The following is a 24966-nucleotide window of genomic DNA, read 5'->3' as shown; positions in this document are numbered from 1 at the left end:
CTGGAATCTACCCATGCATCATTTGTTCGTCTCATTTTACGTTTCCGAGCTCTTGGATATGTATTAGTGCAAAACTTGATGCTACAACCTCAGTCGCACGATGAAACCAAAAATAATTTCGCAAGGTATTCTTACATCAACTGACTTTCAACTTAAGCACAAAAATGAAATTGTAACACTCCGCATTTTAGTGTATTTTTACTAAAGGATTATTTTTATTTATTTAAATTTTATTCTCGTATTTTAAAATTGGTTGGATTTTTAATGAGTTTATTTCTATGATTTTAATTTGGTGAAAATTATTTTTATGTGCTTTCTTAATATTTATTTATTGTTATGCATTTAAATTGCTTTTAATATTTATTTAATTACTGTGGGATTTAATTATTTCAATTTGACTTTACCATTACGTTTAAATTATTTTATTTAACTTGAAGTTTTGAAATCGTTTCCGTTGGATCATTTTTGTGACCCAAGTTATGAGGATTGGACCTCATTTCTTTTCCCTCTAATTTTTCTTTTCCTTTTCTTTTTCTTTTCTTCTTTTCTTTTCTTTCTTTTTTTTTCTTCTTCCCGGTTTCCTCCCCGGTGCGCGAGTTCCTCTCTCTCTCTCTCTCTCTCTCTCTCTCGCCGTGCGTTGGTTTCTTCCCCAGCCCGCCGCCGTGCGCCGGCGGTGGTCGACACCGCCCGGCTCCTCTGCTCCCCCTGCCGCCGGCGATCACCCCCCTCCATTTCCAGCTCCTCCATCGCCGCCGTTAACCACCACGAACCCATTGAAGCCGCGGCGTTCCATGCACCACTGCGCCGCCGTCGCGCCACCTCCGGCCACCATCTTTCTACCACATCATCCTCGACCTCTTGGCAACCCATTGGACCCAACCCCAGCTCCGATCCGTCACCGGTGAAGTCCCACCAAGCCCATTTCCGATTTGTTTATTTTTGGCCTAAAACCATCCCTTGCGCCGCCACCCACGGCAAACCACCACTACCACTAGCTTCACCGACCTCTCTAGGCCCTACCCTACCATTTTTGGGTCTTCGTTTGTCCTCGTTGAAAAGTGGGTATCTGTGACCCACGGCCACAGTGTATTTTACACTGTGGTGTTGCTCAGACATCACCACTTGCAGCTTCGTGATCCTCCGGAAATTATTATATTGCACTGTAAGTATTTCTCCAAAGAACTTTCGTAATTTAAATGTATTTTTGCACTAACCCATTTCACTATATTTTTGGCATGCCGGACTGAGTCCGAGGAGTTCGGGGGTCGGATGGATTTGTGATTGGAGTTGTTTGGTTGAATTGGATATTGGTTGTTGATGGGTTGGTTGGATTTGTTGGTATTGTTCATTGATGGATGTTAGATATTGTGTTGGTATATGTGCATTTCATTATTTCATGCATGATCATATTTGTAAAAGAAAACTGGGTTTTCGTGTATTGCATTCATGTTCATGTGATTTGAAAAGCTATGATTTTATGTGATAATATTTTTGGTGCGTGTGTATCACGACCCCAAGCCGAGATGGGGTATTAACTCGGTGGAGCTCCTCTGGTTACTCGGGAGCGGAATATACTGAGTAACGTCCCCTGGATTGTCGTCGGGCGACAATGGGATCGGACGAGATGGTCTCGTGCCGACTCCGTGGTCCTTCTGCTGGCGGGGACTAGAGGATGTTTGGCCATGTACGCGCTGGGCGCGGAACTGGGCATCGCTCGTTGCGTAGTGTGGGTGCTTGGCCATGTACGCGCTGGGCGAGGAACTGAGCACCGCTGCGAAGCCAGGACGTGCGGATGGTCCATAGGGGAGGCCATGGTGCATATGGAAATAATGCATGGTGCATTTGGAATTAATGCACTATTTTCTGGGAAAATAGTGCGAGTTGATTTTTGGGTAAATCATTTTCTGGGAAAATATTTTACGGATAATTTGGACCAAAATGAGATTTTGGTGTGTGTTGGAAAATTATCATTTTCGGGAAAAATGATGTTTTGTGGAAAATGCATATTTTTCATGTGCATGCATGTTAGTTGCATTTAATGCATTTTATATTACGTTGTTTGAGTTATACTTACCTGCGATACCATTTTGTGGTAACGCAGATTTTGATGCTGAGGAGGAGGAGGGCGAGCCTGAGGAGACGGCTTTGCCTGAGGAGTGATCTGGGATCACTTGTTTGTATATCTAAAACTATTGTAAATTATTTTATGGATGACTGTATAACTGCTATTTAAATCTTTACTGATGTTTGATTGTAAATAAATTCTGGTACTTAGTTGACTATCCGCTACGTTATTTTATTTGTACACTGTTGCATGTACATACACTGGCACTTCGTTGGGATGTGTGACCGTGTTGTCACCATCCTGGCGTCTCGATCCCTGTGTATTTATATAAGGGGGATTGGGGGCGCCACAGGTGGTATCAGAGCAGTTCGGCTCTGGGTAAAATCACATGTCCCTTAGGATAGTACCAGAAAATTATTTTTATTATTATTTTAAAATAATAAAATTTTTGTTTAAGTGGTGTAAGTTAAGTTATTTATTTTATATTATGAGTTTATTGCTATTTTATTTTATGTTAATTGATGTTATTTGATTTATTTAATTTTATTGCTTTAATTAGTGTTTACCTTTGGTTGAGTATAGTTTTATTGGCTTTATTTATTTTATTGTATAATAATTCTGTTGTTTATTTATTTTACTGTATAATAATTTTGTTGTTTATTTATTTATTTGTATGTCATTTTAATTTAATTGTTTTATTTTATGGCGGATTATTTTATTGTTATATTTATTTTATGGTGAACTACTTCATTGGTTTTATGCATTTTGTCGTATGTTATTTTATTTATGGAATTTTATTTTATTTTGTTTTGTTCGAAATTGAAAGGCGGGTTAAGGGTTATGTTATGACAGGAAGATGGTACGACTGAGAAGGCCATTGTTAGGTTTAAACATTGGTATAGTAGGCCTGTACTCTTGGTGATTGGTTGTTTTAATATCAAGGCTTGAACATCAGGGTCTGGGTGAACTCTTTGGATTAGGTACTCAAGTTGCTGCTAAGGAGGGGAATAATTTTTAATTGCTTAGGATAATTGAGGATTTAGGTTCCGTAGAATTTAGGTAATGAGTCTTTGGGGTAGGAGATTGTAAGTTCAACGAATGTCAATGTTAGATTTATGAGAAGTTCATCTAAGGTTTGTGGCCCATAGTTTTTTAGAAAATAAGTTAATGGGATTTAAGCTGGTAGGTTCAACAAGCAATTAAGAGATTACTTAGACTAGAAGTTTTTGATCTTGCCGACCTCGATAAGAATTTGATAACATTTGGGGTTTTAGAATTTACAAGTTTTATAAGGCGAATGTTTTAGATTTGAGTTCATCGATCTTGAGGATTTCAGGAAATGATTTATATCTGGGTTAAGGTTTTAGAATTGCAGAGTTGAATGACTGAATTAAAATAGGATTGATCTGAGTTGAGTTATTGATATGAGAATTTTTTTAGGGGAGAATTTCTTTGGAGATGGAGGATGTTGATCTAGTTCGGTTAATAATTGTTTTTAGCTTGAGGTTACAGTGACAGGTTAATGATTTAATCCATATCAATTTTAAGGATAATAGATGGTGACGATTAAAGAAATGATTCTTATTGATTTCGAGGATATAGGTTTAGTGATGGAAATGGTAATGATGACCACCTGCACGTTTGGAGGATTATTGGTTTTGGCTAAGGGTGCGTAAGATTGATGTATAGTAGTGGTGAGTGGTTATGGATTTCGGAGAGTATAGGTCCTAGTCTCATTTGGTTTGGAAGAAGTGGTTTTGGTTGGTGTGGAAGAGGAGAACGCAATAGTAGTAATTCAAGAGACCTTGGCTTGGAGTTTTTGGTGAGTCGATCGAAGTGTGCAATTGAAGTGGGTTACTCAATGAATCATGGTTGGGAATAGTTATTGTGATTATCTTCAGGAATTAATTGTGACTTGAGGTTACCTAGGAATTTAAATTTTTGAGGCTATACTTTCTTTTGGAGTTTAAGCATCTAGTTGGTTGAATGAAGGACATTGTTATTTAATTTGAAGTGAGATTGATGGGATGTCACGTATGGTATATGAAAAGATATTTGAAGTTGAAGCTTAGGCATCAACAGTGGATAATATGATCAAGTATGTGGGGGTAATAAAGCATTAGGATCCTTGGGTGCTTTGCAATGGCTTTTGGTAGATTGAAGATTTGATCAGTATGGTTTGCCCTGAGGTTTAATAGTGATGTGCTATTGAAGGAACTAGTTGTGTTAATACTAGCTTATTGGAGTAGAAATAGGTGGGCAAGTTACCAAGGAGGTTTTGTTAATGTTTTGGTGAAGTCAATGGTAGTTCGTTGTGAGTTTAGTCACCGTTAGATTAGATGTTGTTTAGAATGTAGATGATGAGCTTTCGGGTTTAGGTTGTTAGGTAGAAGTCTCTAGGCACTCTTTTTGATTCGCTAGGTTGGAATTGAGTCTTTTAAAGTATGTTCCTTATCGTAGATGAGACGGATGTATTTTGGGTTGAGGTTGCTTATTTTTAATTTGGGATGCTGAGGTTGGTTGATATTGGTTTTCTGTCAATGATCATGGATGTATTTTATAGAATTTGATTTTGATCAAGGCAGTAGAAATTAATTGAGGAATTTGAGTTAGAACTCGTGGTTTTGGGAGAGAGTATTTTTTTCTACCAAATTGTGATAAGAGTTTTGGTTAGTAGGAATGGAGCCACCTTGTACTCGATGGTGTTAGTTTCATGAGAACGTAAGTTTTATGCATGAGGCGAATATCAGAGTGCGCAGCAGAAGCGTGGTATTTTTGTTGTAGTCAGGAGTTCAAATTGTGCTGATTTGAAGAATTAATGGTGACTTGAATTTTGAGAAGATACTTGTGATTGGTGATTAATCATTTGGTTGTGCAAAATCTGTTACTGATGGTTAACATTGGAAGTGGCTATTAGGTTTCCAATAGTAGAATTCAATAAAGGTTTAGAAGTTGGAGCATAGGAGTTGATTGCAGTTGGCACATATTATTGTAAGGGCTTTTGATCATTGGAATTTATTGGATGTTGTATTAAGGTTCTCGAGGAAATGAGATTTTTTGGATAGCAGTCACTCTAGGAATACTGGTCGTGATGTGTCATTGGGGGACTAAAATGAGTATGTTGGATAGTGCCATGTTCATTGAGGAATGTGCCACGTGCCGTCAAGTTAAGGCTGAGCATCAAAAGACCTACTGGTAGACTTCAACCTCTCCCTATTCCAGAGTGGAAGTGGGATGATATTTCTATGAATTTTGTTGTGGGTTTGCCGATGACTCCTAGTGGGAAGAACTCTATTTGGGCGATTGTTGATGTCCAAGATATGTTGACCATTTTCAGATCGTAGAGAAGGTTGGGTTTGTTGCTTATAGAGTGGCCTTGCCAGACTATTTTGGTGGTATGTTCTTAGTCTGCTCTTAGTTGAATCTTATTCCTGTCTTAGTCTTAATGTTGACCTTGCCAATTTCGAGGACGAAATTTTATTTAAGGGGGGGATGTAACACCCCGCATTTTAGTGTATTTTTACTAAAGGATTATTTTTATTTATTTAAATTTTATTCTCGTATTTTAAAATTGGTTGGATTTTTAATGAGTTTATTTCTATGATTTTAATTTGGTGAAAATTATTTTTATGTGCTTTCTTAATATTTATTTATTGTTATGCATTTAAATTGCTTTTAATATTTATTTAATTACTGTGGGATTTAATTATTTCAATTTGACTTTACCATTACGTTTAAATTATTTTATTTAACTTGAGGTTTTGAAATCGTTTCCGTTGGATCATTTTTGTGACCCAAGTTATGAGGATTGGACCTCATTTCTTTTCCCTCTATTTTTTCTTTTCCTTTTCTTTTTCTTTTCTTCTTTTCTTTTCTTTTTTTTTTTTCTTCTTCCCAGTTTCCTCCCCGGTGCGCGAGTTCCTCTCTCTCTCTCTCTCTCTCTCTCTCGCCGTGCGTTGGTTTCTTCCCCAGCCCGCCGCCGTGCGCCGGCGGTGGTCGACACCGCCGGCTCCTCTGCTCCCCCTGCCGCCGGCGATCACCCCCCTCCATTTCCAGCTCCTCCATCGCCGCCGTTAACCACCACGAACCCATTGAAGCCGCGGCGTTCCATGCACCACTGCGCCGCCGTCGCGCCACCTCCGGCCACCATCTTTCTACCACATCATTCTCGACCTCTTGGCAACCCATTGGACCCAACCCCAGCTCCGATCCGTCACCGGTGAAGCCCCACCAAGCCCATTTCCGATTTGTGCATTTTTGGCCTAAAACCACCCCTTGCGCCGCCACCCACGGCAAACCACCACCACCACTAGCTTCACCGACCTCTCTAGGCCCTACCCTACCATTTTTGGGTCTTCGTTTGTCCTCGTTGAAAAGTGGGTATCTGTGACCCACGGCCACAGTGTATTTTACATTGTGGTGTTGCTCAGACATCACCACTTGCAGCTTCGTGATCCTCCGGAAATTATTATATTGCACTGTAAGTATTTCTCCAAAGAACTTTCGTAATTTAAATGTATTTTTGCACTAACCCATTTCACTATATTTTTGGCATGCCGGACTGAGTCCGAGGAGTTCGGGGGTCGGATGGATTTGTGATTGGAGTTGTTTGGTTGAATTGGATATTGGTTGTTGATGGGTTGGTTGGATTTGTTGGTATTGTTCAATGATGGATGTTAGATATTGTGTTGGTACATGTGCATTTCATTATTTCATGCATGATCATGTTTGTAAAAGAAAACTGGGTTTTCGTGTATTGCATTCATGTTCATGTGATTTGAAAAGCTATGATTTTATGTGATAATATTTTTGGTGCGTGTGTATCACGACCCCAAGCCGAGATGGGGTATTAACTCGGTGGAGCTCCTTGGTTACTCGAGAGCGGAATATACTGAGTAACGTCCCCTGGATTGTCGCCGGGCGACAATGGGATCGGACGAGATGATCTCGTGCCGACTCCGTGGTCCTTCTGCTGGCGGGGACTAGAGGATGTTTGGCCACGTACGCGCTGGGCGCGGAACTGGGCATCGCTCGTTGCGTAGTGTGGGTGCTTGGCCATGTACGCGCTGGGCGCGGAACTGAGCACCGCTGCGAAGCCAGGACGTGCGGATGGTCCATAGGGGAGGCCATGGTGCATATGGAAATAATGCATGGTGCATTTGGAATTAATGCACTATTTTCTGGGAAAATAGTGCGAGTTGATTTTTGGGTAAATCATTTTCTGGAAAAATGTTTTACGGATAATTTAGACCAAAATGGGATTTTGGTGTGTGTTGGAAAATTATCATTTTCGGGAAAAATGATGTTTTGTGGAAAATGCATATTTTTCATGTGTATGCATGTTAGTTGCATTTAATGCATTTTATATTACGTTGTTGTTTGGGTTATACTTACCTGCAATATCATTTTGTGGTAACGCAGACTTTGATGCTGAGGAGGAGGAGGGCGAGCCTGAGGAGACGGCTCTGCCTGAGGAGTGATCTGGGATCACTCGTTTGTATATCTAAAACTATTGTAAATTATTTTATGGATGACTGTATAACTGCTATTTAAATCTTTACTGATGTTTGATTGTAAATAAATTCTGGTACTTAGTTGACTATCCGCTGCGTTATTTTATTTGTACACTGTTGCATGTACATACACTGGCACTTCGTTGGGATGTGTGACCGTGTTGTCACCATCCTGGCGTCTCGATCCCTGTGTATTTATATAAGGGGGATTGGGAGCGCCACAGAAATGATCCGCAAGGCAATGATGTTGACCAGCTGTTTGCAAACTCGACTAATACTACTACAATCTTAGTGCATCATTACTAAAGAAAAACTAGTTGGTTCTGAGAGGGACGCATCAGTCTGTTTCCAACCTTGCAATATATTTGTCATAAAATTTTGCTGCTCGTTCAAGATCTCCAAGCTCAGTGTAGCAATCGGCAATTGCTCCATAAGCTTCTGTGTTTCCCGAGTCCTCCCCTTCTCTCTCAGAGATTGCCAAAACGGTGGAATGGTATTTGATGGCTTCCTCGTACTTGCCTTGCCTTTGCAGTGACGCTCCTGAAAGATCATCTTTGAATCAGAAGAACTTGATGGTAAAATCACAACTATATGACCCAAGAAATTATGTTTTTTAAGCAAAACAAATAAACCAAAAGAAGGCTTAAAACAAAATAATAATAATAAAACCAAGATCCCTGGACCATGCCTTTGGCGGTTTGGTTTGTCGATTTTGTATCATAGAAGTAATCAATCATAAGAGGCCAATTGCAGGATAGAGAATGCAAACAAACCTAAACCCCTAGCAGCCTTCTTCTCCTCGGTAGGATCATTTGAATTATGAGCAAGCTCAAGAGCTGTTTTAAACTCCATCAAGGCCTTTTCCAGTTCTTGATTCCTCAAAAAATTCTTTCCAGTCTTCAGTTTAGAAATCAACTCACGCTTCTTTGGATCAACAATCACTTCATTCTCTGATATTCTTCCACCAACAGGAGCATAACTCAAGCTAGGCGCATAGGACTCAATTTTAGCTTGCCTTCTTAGAGCTGCATTGATCTGGCGCAGTTGTTCATTCAGCTGCTTCAATTAGGGGAAGAATGTGCATAACATAGTAGATCTACACTTCAAATTCATAATATATATACATACATACACATACCCCCCCGCTGCCGGGAGAGGGGGGGGGTGGTTTGTATCAGGAAGGGTAGCATGGGGCTCCTTTCCATTAATTCACATAGCCACTGCCAATTATAATCCTTACAATGAGGTAAGAAATGAAAATACTTCCAGGTGATATTTCCCATATTCCATTTCAAACTGAAAAATGCTTACTTTATGAAAAGAGAACGAAATCATCCTATATTCAGAAGCTTGGATGTCCTAATCAGCTGAGTCTCATTGTCTACAAAGTGATCCTTCCTCTACAAGTGAAGAGAGACCAAGGAAGTGAAGATATAACGCTAGAGGCGGCAGAGACATTAACAATTCATGCATGTTGGGAATTGAGTAGGGAATTTCCATGCCTCAATATTAAACTTCTCCGTGGCTGCCTGGGTAAAAAACCTGGCCTTTGGATCGTTCTATATGAGGCACTTTCTTACACTTTTTCGTCAAGATAATAAAAGAATGAACTTTGCAGTAAACAAATGAAATTGTTTTTTAAAGGACAAACAATTCTACCCAAAAAAATAGAGAAAAAACCAGATATATATTCTGAATACATTCTCCAAAGAAATCATAACCAAAAAAACTAGAGAAGGCCACAAAGCCAATGGTACCTTACCTCCAACAGTGGCTCCTATAAGGGCCACAAACAGCAGTAATGGCATGTTCATATTGAAAACAGAGTTATCAGCCTCGCATGTTTCTGCCAGAGCTTTAAGAGGTGTAGTTAACATCAAGGCATTACCAACAAGAAATGCCATCGTTGGGGTTCTTAACTGCATGTTCCCCTGTCAAACCGATAATTATTGATCAGATGGAAGAATTGACCACAGTACTCGCCGTAAAGGAGGAAAATGAAGAGGTGCAAAGAATGGAACCTAGAACACATACATGGTAATTTGGAGCTTGTATATATCGCTTGAAAAATTTACGCTGACTTAACTTATTTGTTTTTATAGTGATATATTGTTCATTTTTTACGTCGGTCGAATGAAATCCAAACCATGAAAATTTTATTTAGCGAGTTGTCTGTTGAACTCTTTTCTTTTTGGGAACCTCTCCAAGGCAGGGTCCTTTGGACCCACCCCTGCAGAGTAAACTCCGGTCCCGTGCACCGCACCCTCGGAAGTTTCCCTACACAGAACTGGTTAAATCGTTGGCTTTTCACCAGGGAGTGTGACCCCAAATGATTGTTTGCATCCATGAGGTGTTGAATATTGGACCTTGAAGGGAGTGATACTTCAAGACCAAGGCCTTCACCACTTGGGCCAAACCCTTGGGATTCATTGTCTGTTGAACTTGATAGGAGCGGCTAACTTGGAAGGTAGATGTTGTACTAAAAAAACAAGAGAGAAAATAAAGAAACAACCTGCAACAAAACTTTGCATAATATTGTTCTCTAAAGCAGTTTTTACAGGTATTGACTCTGCATTTTATCATTTGGAGTTTTCTTATTCTGCTACTGCAGCAGGAAAATGCAACATCTGCCAGAACCATCATTCATAGGAAATATATAGCCACTGATATTGGGGAACTCACCATCATACCTGGCATTGTAAGTTTGCCAAAATACGGCAAATCTCAGATGGCCCACTTAAAGTAGCTCTTGAGGACAACACAAACCTCTCCACTTCATATGAAAGAGAAACCAGCTTCCCTGATTCAGTCAATGAATATATTGGCATGTTAGTCAGAGGATGATTATCTATATTGGAGTCGATTTAAAAAACCCTGAAGAGATATCCACTTTCAATGATGGTGGTTTGATGAAATATTATGCATTGCAAATATATAAATATAGCTTTCATTTTTGGAAAGTTTTTATTTATTATGCAGAGCCATCATCATAAATCACGCAACACGTACCATCTTTTTTTTTTCAGCTTCTACTATAATCATCCCTCGATGATCTAAAATACCCTGGATTCTGGGAACGTATCTATAAACTTCTAATCAGAAAATAATATTTAGAAAAAAAAAAAATGTTCAAGACCCACCCATATACTTTTTTTACGTACTTACTTCAATAATAAAACATTCACAGTTCGTATTTAGCCATATTTTCAACAAAAAGTACGCTTATAGAATTACAAATTGAACACTGGTACCTAAAATTCTTTGCCTTTCCTATTTTGGACAACGAGATAATTCAAATAAAGTCCACTTCATTTTCCCTAGTATCTGTTTTTTCATCGGCAACGAAACGGAGCTTAAAATATGAACTCTTCGAAATCAAAAGGTTAATTGAGGTCTGTTCGAGCCCATTCTTAAGATTTTAGCTTAAAGAGCAATAATTTATTCAAATATCAGAAGAGATTATAGTAAGCAAAAAGGTGCAGAATGATTGGACAAGAAAGAAGTGATTGTATACGGGAGGGATAACTAACCGGGAGCAAGTGATTTTCCGGTGAGTGGAACGGGCGGTGGAGACCGGCAAGGTTTCGGGGAAGTGAAGAAGCAGGAACAACGGAGCAAAACCGTCATTGCTTTGGATAAACGTTGGGCGGGGGGCTGCTCCTTTACGCGAGATAGAACTGATCCGTTCAATTTCTAACAGAATATATTAGATTTTTCATTAAAGAGTAAACTTAATTTTATAACATATTAATATTTTTTAAAAGTTTTGTCCGAGTTTTAGATCAATTTTTATAAAATTATTTGTATGATTATGTTCATATTATCAATTATTTATTAGATAATATAAAACTTATTTTATATATCTATCTCTTCCTCTCGTCAAATTTTACATTTTAAAATATTTATTTTTTTACTATTTTCTTTCTAACTTTGGCTTTAATGATAGACACACAATGTAAGAAATTTTTTCCCTTTCTATAGGTCCAAATAACAAGTCCACGAGGGACCTCGAGAAAATAGGAGGTCCAGGAGAGCCCATCCTGGCCCAACAATCTTTCTTTAGGAGAAGTCATTAGGCCTCTGCGAAGCACTCGACCCATAAGCAAAATCAACCTGTGAAACAATTCCTTGCATGGAAAATACGAGCTATAGGGATAAATGAGATTCGTCACCCTGACACATCCCAATAACGGCTAGCCCTAAAAAACCTGTACATGCAAGTGGGTGAGAGATGCATAAAACCATCAATCTCCTGATGATAGGTATAAAGAGACTCAACAATGATCACTCGTAGGCTAAAGTTTAGTAAAGAGCTACGCCATATTATGACACCACTTTCAGAACTTTATACCACATTAATAATGCCACCTCAGGAGTTGCGTTCCATTAAATAATTTTGACCAAACAACAATTGAAGCGACATGAGCCCTACGAGGCAAGGTACGTGGTGTCTCCACCCAAAAACTTTGTATAAAATCTAACTTCATGTACGAAGAACTCTCTTTGATCTCTTTAAGCTATTATACAAATTACTAAAAAGATATACTAATTTAAGTATCGAAAACTCCTCGACCTTCAACATGGCCCCCCTCTCTCTCTTTGTTTTCTTAAATTTGAAGGTGTAAAAGCTTTAGACCCGAGTTTCTGAAACTTGACCTAAATGTATACGAAACACGATGTTAGCAAATTATTAGTAAATATTATTAGAAAAATAATATAAATACAATCATTTTTATAATCACATTTTTAATTATAGATTTTTTGTAAAATAATTTATATAAATAATATAATTTTTCAAAAAATCCAGAATTTAAAACTAGATTATATAAAAATGTTGTAAAGTGATTGTTCGATTATAATTACAATAACACGATTGTAACAGTCGTGTAACTTATGTTTATTGCATTGCTTTGCAATATGGTCGCTATCAGTTATGGCTAACTAATGTTGTTTGTTGCATTGGTGTCCAATTAAATTTGGAAAACCTTTTAATTTAATCGTTCAAAGTTAACGTTGGAGTATTTTAATTTTTTTTAATGGTTAAGGAAACAACTAGTGAAGTTGTATATTTTTTAAAATTTTTCTTAATGATTAAAGATATTAAAAAATATTTAAAATAAAATAAATAAATAAATTTGCACTAGTGGTACACCCAGCATTAAACGCTGGGCGGCCAACTAGCACCGCCCATTTAGTTTTTTACCGAAATGTGTTGGATCTTTAAACAATAGAAAATGCTAACTGTACTTAAAAAAAACTTACTCATTTCTACATTAGTTATTGATATGTTAAAAATTATGAAATTTAAATTTAAAAAAACAATTGATAAAAGGAATATTGTAAGGGAAATTATAGGACATATAATACTATTCTTAAACAATTAGATGGGTTAGAGAGACTGAATTATATATTTGTAAAAACTCAGTAAATGAAATTGGAAGGTAAAAATCCAAGAAAAAGTTATGAAATTGATGAAATGTCAAATAATGATTTCATTAATTTGTAATTCTCAATCTCAGATAGATACCGTTAATATCTAATTTTATATTAATTTTCGATTCTATTTATATTATGATTGACATTGTAAATATTCTAAGAAAAATGTTACTTTGACATTTAAATTTGACACCTCATTTTCACACCTTTTTTATTTTAATTTATTATTATTTTTATCTAATAAGTAATTGTTAGTGTATTCTTTTTTTAAATGTTTTAAAATGATAAAAAAATATAAATAAAAAATTGAAAAAAAATAAAAAACTCAATTTAGTTTAATGGTCAAATGAAGCGGTATTACTCAGGCGGCAGAGTAGTACCACTCATATTCTAATGGGTGTTAAACTTTGGAGCACAAATTAGTTTGGATAATGAGATAAGATAAGATATTTTAAATGAGTTGAATAAAATATTATTAAAATATTAATTTTTATTATTTTTATTGTTTTAAAATTTAAAAAATTAAATTATTTATTATATTTTATATAAAAATTTAAAAATAAGATGAGATTAACATCTATCCAAACAGGCAAGAAGTCTGGGTTTTTCGTCAGAAGAAAAACAGAATTCTCTCCCGCGTTTCCCTCTCATCTCTATTTTCTGTTAACAGATCCCTCAGATCAGATGCATCACAAAGACACCGAACAAACTACAACGTTCGTTTCCCGTTAGGGTTTTTTGCTTTGCCCCAAAAATTTCCGAACTTTCCCCCCCTTTTTCTCTTTTATTTCCCCGCCTTCCCATGACCCAAACACCACCTTGAACCCTCGTTTTCTCAAGACCCTCCGATATGGGTATCTCCTTTAAGGTCTCAAAGGCCGGTGCGAGGTTCCAACCAAAGCCTCTGCTTCCTCCCGAGGTGAAGGTCGTCGACGACGTGTCCGAGACCTCCAAGGATAGCTCAAGGAAGCTACAGGTAAAATTTTGTGAAATGATTCGATTGTTTGATTAACTACTAAGTCCGGTTCGCCAGGAAAAGAAATTGAAATTGAGAGAATTCGAAAGTGGAGGAGAGAATAGAATTGAAACGGAATTCTAGGTCTTTGATTTCATCTTGGTTGTGTGCCAAAAAGCAGAGAGTTTTGGTATATAAAGCAGAGAACAACAGGAATACTAAAACTGAAAATCTAAAACTTCTCTCTTTGTTTTTTTTTTTCAATCAGAAATTGAAATAGATATCTAGACATTTTCTTCTTTCTCAAAGAAAAATAATGATTTTACTTTTACTTATATTGCAACGAGAAAAACTCTTTTTGTATGATTTGGTTTGAAGCCCTTGAGTTGGAAGGCTGGGGAGTAGGTTTGATGTAATACTAACTTTAATTATATTAATTTCCTTGTATGATAGTTTCGATTGTGTTGTGATACAGTGTGATCTTGATCTTATTGAAGGAGCTGAAGATGCTGCAGGCGTGTCTGCACCATCCTGGTCTTCTGAAGGACTAGTTCCTTCTGCAGGTTAGAGGCATCGTTGGTTTAGTTGGCCACATAGTCAAGTTTGGATCCTGATGGTTTTTTCCCCTTCTTGCAGAGAATGAAGTTTCCTTCACATTGAACCTATTTGAAGATGGATACTCAATTGGAAAACCCACAGAGGTTTGTTGTAAAGAACGTTAGCTGGATGATACAATTGAGGAATAAGTTGAATGGAAAAATTGACTCCTCGTATCATTATATGTATTGCTTTCTAATACTGTTTACTTGTGAATTTTCAGAATGAAGCTGCTCATCAGGCTAGTCTTCAAGATGTTCCAAAGTTGTTACATCCGTATGGTAGAGCCTCCAAAACTCTCTTCTCGGTACATTTCTACTTGTGCCCCACTCCACCTTTTTTTCAAGTTTTTTTTGAAGAGGTGTGCGATTTGAACAAAATATCCTCTTTGTGGCTTCTTTGGTTGACGTTTTGTAACACCTCCTTCCCGTAGGATAGAGATATTACTAACATTCATAACATAATGCCCGGTAAAGAGATTCATATCCTGAAATACCTCATTTATTGAAATTCATAAAAAATATTAAAACTGAATTGAACATGATTGTTTCGAAAACTGAACGTAACGTAAAAGAACATACCTAAACTAATCCTATGAATGACATAAAAGAAATCTAATTCTTGTGTGAATATCACTTATTCCTTCCGAAGTCTTTATACTAGGTTTATTCCTGGCCATCTAGCTCTGCGTCATTATAGACACCATCTGCGAGAATTAGACATGGAAGAAAACAAGAAGACAAACAAAAATGAGTTGAATACTCAGTAAGTAGCACATCATACCGTAAAATATAATCTGGCCTAGCATGGACTTAATTTTTGAAGACTCTTCACAACATATTTACACTATCACAGATTCACAATCATACACATAACATAACTTTTTGAAAACTTTGCATACGTATACATATCATCACAAATTCACATGGTATATATATATTCATCATTAACATGAGCGGAAGCATACATAATCATGGCAAATATGTAACGTGAATGCATAATAACTTGTTTATCTTGTTTTAACATAGAGTGAAACACGCTTGGGTCCGTGTTTCACTTAACTGAATAACATGGAGTGAAACACGCTTGGGTCCGTGTTCCACTTAACTGAATCATGGAGTGAAACACGCTTGGGTCCATGTTTCACTTAACTGAGTAACATGGAGTGAAACACGCTTGGGTTCGTGTTTCACTTAACTTGTGGTTAACCACGCTTGAGTCCGTGGCACTGTCTTAAAACTTCTTATCTTTCTTAATGCATGAGAATCCATTAGGCTTCATGAATTTTCTTAACATGACATTTTCTTGTACATGACATAGCATAACATGACATAACATAACATGATCTGAACATTATATGACATGCATGATCTAAGTACTACATGAACATGACATACATGATCTAAGTACTACATGGCATAAATGATCTAAGTATTACATGTGAACAATGAGAATTCATTAAGCTTCATGAACTTCTTTAACATAGCATATTCTTATACTTGGCATAGCATAACATGGCATTTTCTTGTACATGGTATAGCATAACATGATATAATCATAACATGATATAATCATAACATGATATGAACATTTTATAACATTCCATGGCACACATGATCTAAGTACTACATGAACATGACATACATGATCTAAGTACTACATGGCATACATGATCTAAGTGTTACATGAGCATGACTTGCATAATCTGGCTATTCTATTACATGGCATACTTGACTTGAATTACTACATAAACATCTCATGACTTTCATATGATCTTAGTAACATTCAATCAATCAACAAATTCATTCATTCAAGCATAATCTCATATTTCATCAAGATCGTGAAGGGAATCTAACCTTGACTTGTTTCTTAGCGTAACGTAGATAACCATCATAAGCACATCATATTTTCATACATAACAATAATATGTATACATAACAATAATAACAATCATATTCACAGTACTCATGCATTTGTATGATCATACTATTTACCTCTTAGCGTTGCTTCCTGATTTCCAACTTGTAGCGCGTTACCTATAGGAGGTACTAGGTGATACTAATTTCCTAGCAAAACGTGTCGTAATGCTCTACGTAATTAAATATGTATAATGGAATTTAACTAAAATAATAGGCTCCATAATATACTTTAAAATCCTTTAAATAACCTTTTATAAAAATTGTGTCTATAGGCTCTTAATTAAGTAAGTAGATAAAGTCCATGTAAAAGTAATGTTTTTCTGAGAATATAACCAACCCAATAAAATACTAAAACATGTTTTTGTAGAGCACCACTAGCCCACTTTAAACCATAAAACAGTTTCTGTCAACCCAAGTTCATCCACTTAAATTATCATATATAGTCCTTTAAATATAAAATAGTAGAAAATATCTACATATTATATATTTTATAAAATAGCACTGTAGTGATTTTGCAACTCAAGTTTAATAATATTGAAGGCCCACATTAGAAAACAGTCTTCTAAAATAATAAACCAGTTTCTGTAAGATTGGGTCCAGCTTAAAACATGGCCCGTGTAGATAATAGGCCCTCTTCAAGTTTATAAGGCTCCTGGCTAAAAGGCTTAAGGCCCATAGCCCATTCTAATATCAGTAAAGTAAAAGCCTTAAGGGCTGAGAAAGAAATGCTCCTGAGAGGAGCATCGTGCGACGGAAGGCAACTCACCGAGAGAGGGACTGAGTGCGACGGCAGCTCTGGGTGGCTGGAGTGACCGGCGACGCAACTGGGGGGGTCCCTATGGTGGTGCGACACCGAGAGAGGGAGAGAGAGAGAGAGAGAGAGAGAGTTTAGAGAGAGAACCATCAAACCGAAAAACACTAGGGAGAGAAAATGGTGGCTGACGGCGATGGGCTTACCGAAAGGGAGTGAGCTCGATGGGGTTGGGCTGGCCGGCAGTTTCTGGCACCGTGGGTGGTGCTCCGCCGTCCTATGGTGGTCGGCGGCGGCTGGGCAGAAACTAAGGCTTATGCGAAATTGTTGTTCATCTGGGTATTTTAGTGTGTTTAAAACAGTGGGTTTACGTGAGATTTTATAGACGATGGGGAGGGAAACGACGTGACTCCTCAGAAGATATGCGACATTTGAAGTTTGCTACACTTGGAAATTATTCCTATGAGGATACGGGTTCTGAGAGGATTTTGGGGAATCAAGTTGTGGTTTCAAACTAGGAAACTAATCTAATATGCAAACTAATGGAAACGACGTGACTCCTCAGGAAATCACTAATTTACTGTTAGCATATTTTCTAAGATGATAATAGAAGTAAAATAAATAAATGTAAAATCTAATAAAATAATACTAATACTAATACTAATAATAATAATAAAACCTATCTTATGGCCTAATCTTAGGATTGGGTTGTTACACGTTTGCATGCACTTCTGGAGAGCAGTGTTTGCCATTTGGGTTGTTTGATTAACACAAGAAAGTTCACTCATGAGAATTGGTGATCTGGATTCACCAGTGCTGGATTTCTTTGTGCAGACCTTTGGTCTCATGTGGTGCAAGTGGAGAAAGGTTTTTTTTTGGATTTCTTAGGAACTACTTTATTTACTCTTTTTATGAATGTGCAATGTGTCAGTCTATTTACTCTATGCACTATTCTTTGCCTTCGGCATCATAACCACTGTCTATATATCCTTACAACTTTGCCTGTATTTCCTATAGGCTTTTCTTACTCTAATCTGTTTCCCTCTCTATTTGTGAATCCATTTGGAGGCAATTGAATCTGGCCGATTGCCTGGCGATATTCTAGATGATATACCCTGCAAGTTTGTGGACGGGACACTTGTATGTGAGGTGAGTCATCTAACTATGGGGTTTTACTTTTACCAGACATATTATGAATGTTTTGGCTCATCAGAATAAATGATAAATAGAAAACTTAAATGAATGGTACGAATACTAATATTCGTATGTATATGCCAACATACGTACATGTGTGAATGCATATGTGCAAGAGGCGAGAAATTGCTTAAGCTCACTAACTTTCTTTCCGATGATGTCATGATACTGCCACACAATTCTTTACCTCAATTGTGGACAGCAGTATTGTTAGCGAATCCTGTTCATTTTAGGTGACCATTTGAACCATTTGACCAACAGCAGCCTTCCTCTCTACCATTACTGCACAAGTCATACTAGACTATCTTGCCCCAAAAGAAGGGGAAAAGAAGAAGAAGAAGAAGAAGAAGAAGCCAGTGAACCAAATGAAACACCTCCTATGCTTGCACTGTTTTGACCACCATTATGTTAGTATTGGTATCATTGAGTTTGCCTATCACAAGAAGTGTACTGCCTCCACCATTATATCCATCGGATAGAGCAACTTTTGTGAACATCTAATGTCTACTGTTTTAGCTATTCGTACCGTTGACCATCTCTTAGACGTTTAGGTTATGATATGATTATTTAGTGCAATTTATATTTAGGATTCTTATAATTGCAGATACGAGATTTTTGTAGGTGCAGGATTATCGGAAGTGCGCTTTTTATCAAGGTTCTGGTGATCCGAAAAATAATGGATACCCTGTTGTTAGTAAAGTATGCCTTAAGATGTCATTGGAGAACGTTGTGAAAGATATTCCATTGATATCGAATAATTCTTGGAGTTATGGCGATCTGATGGTAACCACGATTGGCACCTCATCTCTGGCTACTAAATTTCTATCATGTATTGGGGTGAATTCTCATGTTTATATTCATTCAAATGCAGGAAGTGGAGTCCCGCATATTGAAAGCATTGCAACCACGACTTCATCTAGATCCTACACCTAAGTTGGATAGGCTTTGTAATAACCCAGTTCCCACAAAGGTAATGAATTGTTAGATAAGAGCTCATGTCACCGATCTGGAGGATGACTGTATCTTTCTTAACTATCTTGCACTCCATTTGCAGCTTGATTTGGCTCTTTCCAGTGTCCGGAAAAAGAGATTTAGGCAGCCACCTGAAGTTACTGTTACTTCTAGTATCAAGACGCATGGGAAGACAGTTTGCATAGATAGAGTACCGGAAAGCTCTAACTCAAGGTTGGGAGATGCAGGAATCATTTCTGGAAATGTGATGCCACAGCAAGTACATGAAAATCTTACTATACAACATGTTGGCCCAACAAATATGTTAGCCTTAAGACCAAAGAGCTTTGTATCAGATGCCTCAGTTTCTGCACTACCTGCTGCTTCCCATCAACCAAGGTATCAAATGGGGGTTGGGACCCCCAGAAGCATGCAGGATCCTGGTTCAGGACCTGCTATTAATGCATCAGGGGCTTCTCCTGCTGGGCAGGACATGATGATCTCTTATGCTGAAAATGTGAATTCAAGTGTCTCTGTTCTTGGAAAGAGGGAGAGTCAGGATGGGCAAATGTCACCCTTGTCCAGTTTTAACAAGAGAGCAAGACCTTCACCTGCGGGTCTTGACGGAATGCAACAGCAGCAAATAGGGCCGCATGGTGATGGACTACACCGTTCGGACATCAATTGGAAGAATACTTTGTTACAAGAGCAAGCAATGGCAAGGGGAGGTCCATATGCAAATACTGGCATTCAAAAGTTTTCCCAGCAGGCGTTTGAAGGGGCTCTGAACCAGGATGCTGGGACAATGCCTTCCGCTGCAGGACAGCAGGGAACACGATATGGTACCAAGGAAGAGCAGTTTGAGATAGATAAAATAGATGGTTCAGATATCTACCGCAGTAAAAATGATATGCAGGTGATGGAAACAGAAACAAGCCATTTGGACCCGCAGCAAGCACGGCAGCAAAGATTACCACATAATGCATTCATGAGATCTAATTTCCCCCAGACATCTTGGAATAATCTTGGTCAGCAAATGGAAAAAGATGCAAGAAAAGACGACCAGCTCCATAAAAGGAAATCAGTTCAAAGTCCTCGGATTTCTACTGGTGCTTTGGCTCAGCCCCAATTATCATCAAAATCGGGGGAGTTTTCTAGTAGTTCAGTGGGACCCCACTTTGGACAAGTTGCAACAGCTGCTGCTCTTGTAGCATCACAAAAGGAGAAAGCAATAAGCACCTCAGTTCCTACTGTTGGTGGGACCCCTTCTTTGGCTTCCAGTGCTAATGATTCCATGCAACGTCAACACCAGGCCCAGATTGCTGCAAAGCGCAGATCAAATTCTCTCCCTAAGACCCCAGCAATGAATGGAATTGGATCTCCAGCTAGTGTTGGTAATATTAGTGTTCCATTAAATGCAAACAGTCCTTCAGTTGGATCACCACCTTTGGCTGATCAAACCATACTTGAAAGGTTCTCAAAGATAGAAATGGTGACAATGAGGTATTCTGTTTAAGTGCTGCATTCTTCTTTTAATTATAAAAAAAAAAAAAAAAAAAAACTGTTTGCTTCTTCGTTTGTAGTGTTATCTCTATACTGGCTGCGTGAACTGTTAACATCGTCTTCATCAAGATGGACGGGAAAAATGTTCTCATCCCATCCTTTGAATATGTTAAAGCTCTTTATTATACTTGTTTCCTAACCCCCTACAATAGTCCATGAAGGGTTAGACAAGGGATATTTTTGTCAGATCTAAGCTCCACCACTTTTAATTTTGATTTCAGGCATTATTTTTTCCTTGCCGAGATAATTGATAGACAATTATTCACCACCTGCATTTTTTTCTTATTTTCATTTTTGTTTAAATTCCTTTTTGCTGCATCCTGCACGTTTTATACAATGCAGAAGTTTCAGGATGTATACATTTCCCAAATCATATTAATCTACATTCTATGGCAGTATAGTCAATCCCATCCTGTTATGCATATTTGATGGATTTCTGTTTCAGGCATCAACTCAACTGCAAAAAGAATAAGGTTGATAATCACCCCATTAGGAAGCCAAACACATATCCCCTTCAACCCCTGTCAACTCATCTCTCCACTGCTTCCAATAATGAAGATCTCAAAGATGATGCGAGCATGAGGTCGTTATCTAAGTCACTTGCAGGTGGCAGCATGAATATCTGCAAAATAAGAGTCTTAAAATTTATGCAGCCAGAGCATATTCCTCAAGGTTTGTTGTTTTGTGAGTGTAAAATATGTAATCCATTGTGATGTTTTGATGATTCGCTCCTTTTGCTAAAGTCCAACTTTTGCTTTTGTAGAAAATGCTGTTTCGTATAGGGTAAGAACTAGAATGATCATGTCAGAGAAGCCATATGATGGTACGGTAGCAATGCATTATGGAGAAATAGAAGATGGTGATTTTCTGTCTGCAGAGGATCGTCTTCCTTCATTACCGAATACGGTAAGTTTTGTACAAATTCTAAATTTGCAGTCCAAGAAGGATTCACCTGTTGATTGTTGAATTGGTTAACACGGGATATTTTCAGTTGGTGATATCAACACAGATGATTCTCTGATATTTGATCCTGTTAAGCCATGTCCTCAGTTGGAACTTGGAAATTTTGAATGTGTTTTCTAATAATTATATCTACATATTTTGTGGTTTTCTATTTTTTCTCTTTGCACCTTTAATTCTCCACTTGTCTTCTTTGAGACCCTTTATTTCGTAGCATCCACTTGCTAATGAAATAAAGGGTAGTTGTTATCGATTTGGATTGAGGCAGGAAAGCTTAGCACAGCATTAGTTTTGTGCTTTTCTGATAGTTTTTTTAATTATGTTTTTTTACTTTTTTTTTTATATATTTTATGATTATTATTACTTCTATTTTTTTGGTAGTTGAACTATCATTTTTTATAATTTTGTCGCTCTCATCTATATATATCTAATTCATGTGACAGCACTTTGCGGATTTGCTTGCCTCACAGCTTTGTTCACTGGTACGTTTTCAGAAATGGTCTTAAAAGATCACAGCTTTGTTCGCTGGTACCCCGGGGGGAAGGGGGTGGGTTCTCTTTTCTTTTATCTTATCATGATATATGTTGATGCAGATGATACGTGAAGGATACGTTGTGGAAGATCAAGTCCAAGCAAAACAAACCTGCACAAGTCTTGCCACAGCCAGTCAATCAAATACTGCTGGCATCCCTCACCATTCGGTACCCGACATTCAGCAATTTCCAGAAGCAGTTCCTGGTCAACAATCGAGTGAAGTTGCAAAGATAACTAACAGTGGTAATGCATCTCTAAACTCACCTCAGAATCTGTTACCGAATGCAAGGATGCTGCCTCCTGGAAACACCCAGGCCTTACAGATGTCTCAAGGACTCTTTTCCGGGGTTTCAATGCCCCCGAGGTCGCCACTGATAGACCCACAACCATCACTTCATCAACAGCAGCAACAACATCAACATCAGCAGCAGCAGCAACAACAGCAGCAGCAGCAACAGCAGCAGCAGCAACAACAGCAGCAACAGCAGCAGCAGCAGCAGCAACAGCAGCAGCAGCAGCAGCAGCAGCAACAACAACAACAACAACAACACTCCTTGATTCAACAGCAGCAGCACCAGTTCCAGAGGTCACCTATGATACTCCCAACCAATTCACTTTCTCACTTGTCTGCAATCGGGCAGAATTCCAACATACAGTTGGGCAATCACATGGTCAACAAGTCTTCTGCTCTCCCAATTCAGCTGTTACAGCAGCAGCAGCCACAAATGCAAAGGAAGATGATGATGGGACTTGGAACAGCTGTGGGTATGGGAAACATGGGCAATAACGTGGTTGGTCTTGGAGGCCTTGGCAGTGCTGTGGGCATGGGAGCTGCAAGGGGAATAGGGGGAACTGGAATGTCAGCACCAATGGGGCCTATATCTGGTATCAGCAATGTGGGGCAGAACCCAATGAATCTTAGCCAGACTTCAAATATTAGCAATGCAATAAGCCAGCAATTTCGATCTGGATTTAATCCACAAACTGCTCTCATGGCATCAAAACTTAGAATGGCACAGAACAGAGGAGCAAACATTTTAGGGGGGCCTCAGTCAAGCATAGCTGGGATCTCAGGAGCCAGACAGATACATCCAGGCTCTGCTGGTCTTTCAATGTTTGGTCAGAGTCTAACCCGGGCTAACATGAGCACAATGCAACGGGCAGCAATGGGGCCTATGGGTCCGCCTAAGTTGATGGCAGGAATAAACCTTTATATGAACCAACAGCAGCAGCAGCAGCAACAATTACAGCAGCAACAACAATTTCAACAGCAGCAGCAGCAGCAGCAATATCAGCAGCAGCAGCAGCAGCAGCAACAACAATTTCAACAGCAGTTGCAGCAACAACAAGATACCGCTTCACAGCTGCAGGCTGTTGTTTCACCTTCACAAGTGGGCTCACCATCAACCGTGGGAATTCCACAACTAAACCAACAAACCAGCCCTCAGCAAATGAGCCAGCGAACACCAATGAGCCCACAGCAGTTGAGCTCGGGGGCAATCCATGCGACTAGTGCTGGTAATCCAGATGCTTGTCCAGCTAGCCCACAGCTGAGCTCTCAGACCCTTGGTTCGGTTAGTAGTATCACAAATTCTTCTTTGGACCTACAAGGTGTGAATAAGAGCAACTCTGTAAATAATGCATAATGAAGCTTAAAAGGCTCAGGATTTTGCTTCTCGAGCAAGTTATTGCTGTGCTGGTTCCAAAGCCTTTCCCCCATCACATTTACGGGGAAGTTCGTTTGTTATTTACTTGGTCTCCATTAAACTGATATCTACAAAAATAAATTAGATTTCAAGATACCACATGCTTTAGGATCAAGTGTGAAGTGCATAAACTGTCTTGTAGGCGGTGCAGTGCAAATGGCTTTGGATTCATGCGATTGCTATTTAAGGATTGTAATCTTCGGAGAGGATGGAAGTCATGGAAACATGGTCTTTAGAGAAGGCGGAGTGCCTTAAAAGGAAAAGGATCAATGTAACAGCATACGATTCGAAAACAACATTTAGACACAATACCTTACTTGTGTAGAGACTGGTATATAATTAATTTTAGGAAAGTGCATTTTGATGGACAGTTGATGCACAGTAATTGAATCCTTGTTAACCGTTAAGCCAATAGAATTCTCTTCATTTAAGTTAAAATGGATAATATTCATTATCATTCATTTAGTATAAATATTATCCTGACCAGAGTGACCTTTGGCATCAGAGCCCACTGTTTGTTTCCTTTTTACTGATGCCCTCTCTCTCTCTCTCTCTTCCAAAAACTCCTCCCCCTTCCAAAATAAAATTGTGAAAACCTTTTGAGAGCTTAAAGTTAGCATATGACGGAAAATCTAGACTATTCATGGATGCCCAAGATTGATGAACTTTGTAGTATATGAGAAAATCTAGTGATTCTCAATTCAAATTCAATTAGGTTATTATCCTTTTTTTGTTTTTTTTTTTCTTTTGTTTTTGGTAATAAGGTTAGTATACAGTTTCACATGCACGTGTTACTGACGTTTTTCTTTTGGGAGAGGGAGG

At 38.3% G+C, this 24966-nt stretch overlaps 2 protein-coding genes across 5 annotated transcripts; one reads left to right on the top strand and one right to left on the bottom strand.

Moving 5' to 3' along the window:
- Positions 1-40: 40 nt before the first annotated feature.
- LOC121247220 (protein FLUORESCENT IN BLUE LIGHT, chloroplastic-like) lies at positions 41-11233 on the bottom strand. Its single transcript, XM_041145594.1, has 6 exons — positions 11109-11233; positions 10269-10378; positions 9309-9509; positions 8352-8637; positions 7805-8118; positions 41-169 (listed from the first exon to the last, which is right to left on the bottom strand). The coding sequence occupies exons 1-5, from the start codon at positions 11203-11205 to the stop codon at positions 7916-7918; spliced, it is 897 nt and encodes a 298-aa protein (XP_041001528.1). The 5' UTR covers positions 11206-11233; the 3' UTR covers positions 41-169; positions 7805-7915.
- Positions 11234-13612: 2379 nt separating this feature from the next.
- On the top strand, positions 13613-24514 carry LOC121245943 (protein PHYTOCHROME-DEPENDENT LATE-FLOWERING-like). Of its 4 annotated transcripts, none has more exons than XM_041143872.1 (13): positions 13613-13990; positions 14445-14532; positions 14606-14670; positions 14790-14873; positions 18305-18385; positions 19052-19213; positions 19302-19400; positions 19485-20884; positions 21390-21616; positions 21708-21850; positions 22348-22386; positions 22498-23157; positions 23662-24514. In XM_041143872.1, exons 1-13 carry the CDS (start codon positions 13865-13867, stop codon positions 24082-24084), a joined length of 3597 nt encoding a protein of 1198 aa, XP_040999806.1. In that variant the 5' UTR covers positions 13613-13864; the 3' UTR covers positions 24085-24514. The 4 variants fall into 4 exon arrangements, with proteins under 4 accessions (XP_040999806.1, XP_040999804.1, XP_040999803.1 ...); XM_041143870.1 differs by having other exon boundaries at positions 22498-22852; positions 22913-24240; XM_041143869.1 differs by having other exon boundaries at positions 22498-24240.
- The last annotated feature ends 452 nt before the right edge of the window (positions 24515-24966 follow it).

Source organism: Juglans microcarpa x Juglans regia, chromosome 1S (assembly GCF_004785595.1).
Source record: "Juglans microcarpa x Juglans regia isolate MS1-56 chromosome 1S, Jm3101_v1.0, whole genome shotgun sequence".
NCBI classification, from domain to species: Eukaryota; Viridiplantae; Streptophyta; class Magnoliopsida; order Fagales; family Juglandaceae; genus Juglans; species Juglans microcarpa x Juglans regia.
The sequence above is the reverse complement of the archived record's forward strand: the minus strand, read 5'-3'. Positions and strand labels throughout refer to the sequence as shown.

Excerpts from the sequence above, each read along its gene's own strand:
- LOC121247220 (XM_041145594.1), bottom strand. The coding sequence starts at position 11,205 with ATGACGGTTTTGCTCCGTTGTTCCTGCTTCTTCACTTCCCCGAAACCT. Across the intron at positions 10,379-11,108 it reads CGGAAAATCACTTGCTCCCG|GGAAGCTGGTTTCTCTTTCA; the intron begins GTTAGTTATCCC and ends TGACTGAATCAG. Across the intron at positions 8,638-9,308 it reads TGGCTTTGTGGCCTTCTCTA|CAGCTGAATGAACAACTGCG; the intron begins GTTTTTTTGGTT and ends CCCTAATTGAAG.
- LOC121245943 (XM_041143869.1), top strand. The coding sequence starts at position 13,865 with ATGGGTATCTCCTTTAAGGTCTCAAAGGCCGGTGCGAGGTTCCAACCA. Across the intron at positions 18,386-19,051 it reads ACGGGACACTTGTATGTGAG|GTGCAGGATTATCGGAAGTG; the intron begins GTGAGTCATCTA and ends AGATTTTTGTAG. Across the intron at positions 21,617-21,707 it reads GCCAGAGCATATTCCTCAAG|AAAATGCTGTTTCGTATAGG; the intron begins GTTTGTTGTTTT and ends TTGCTTTTGTAG.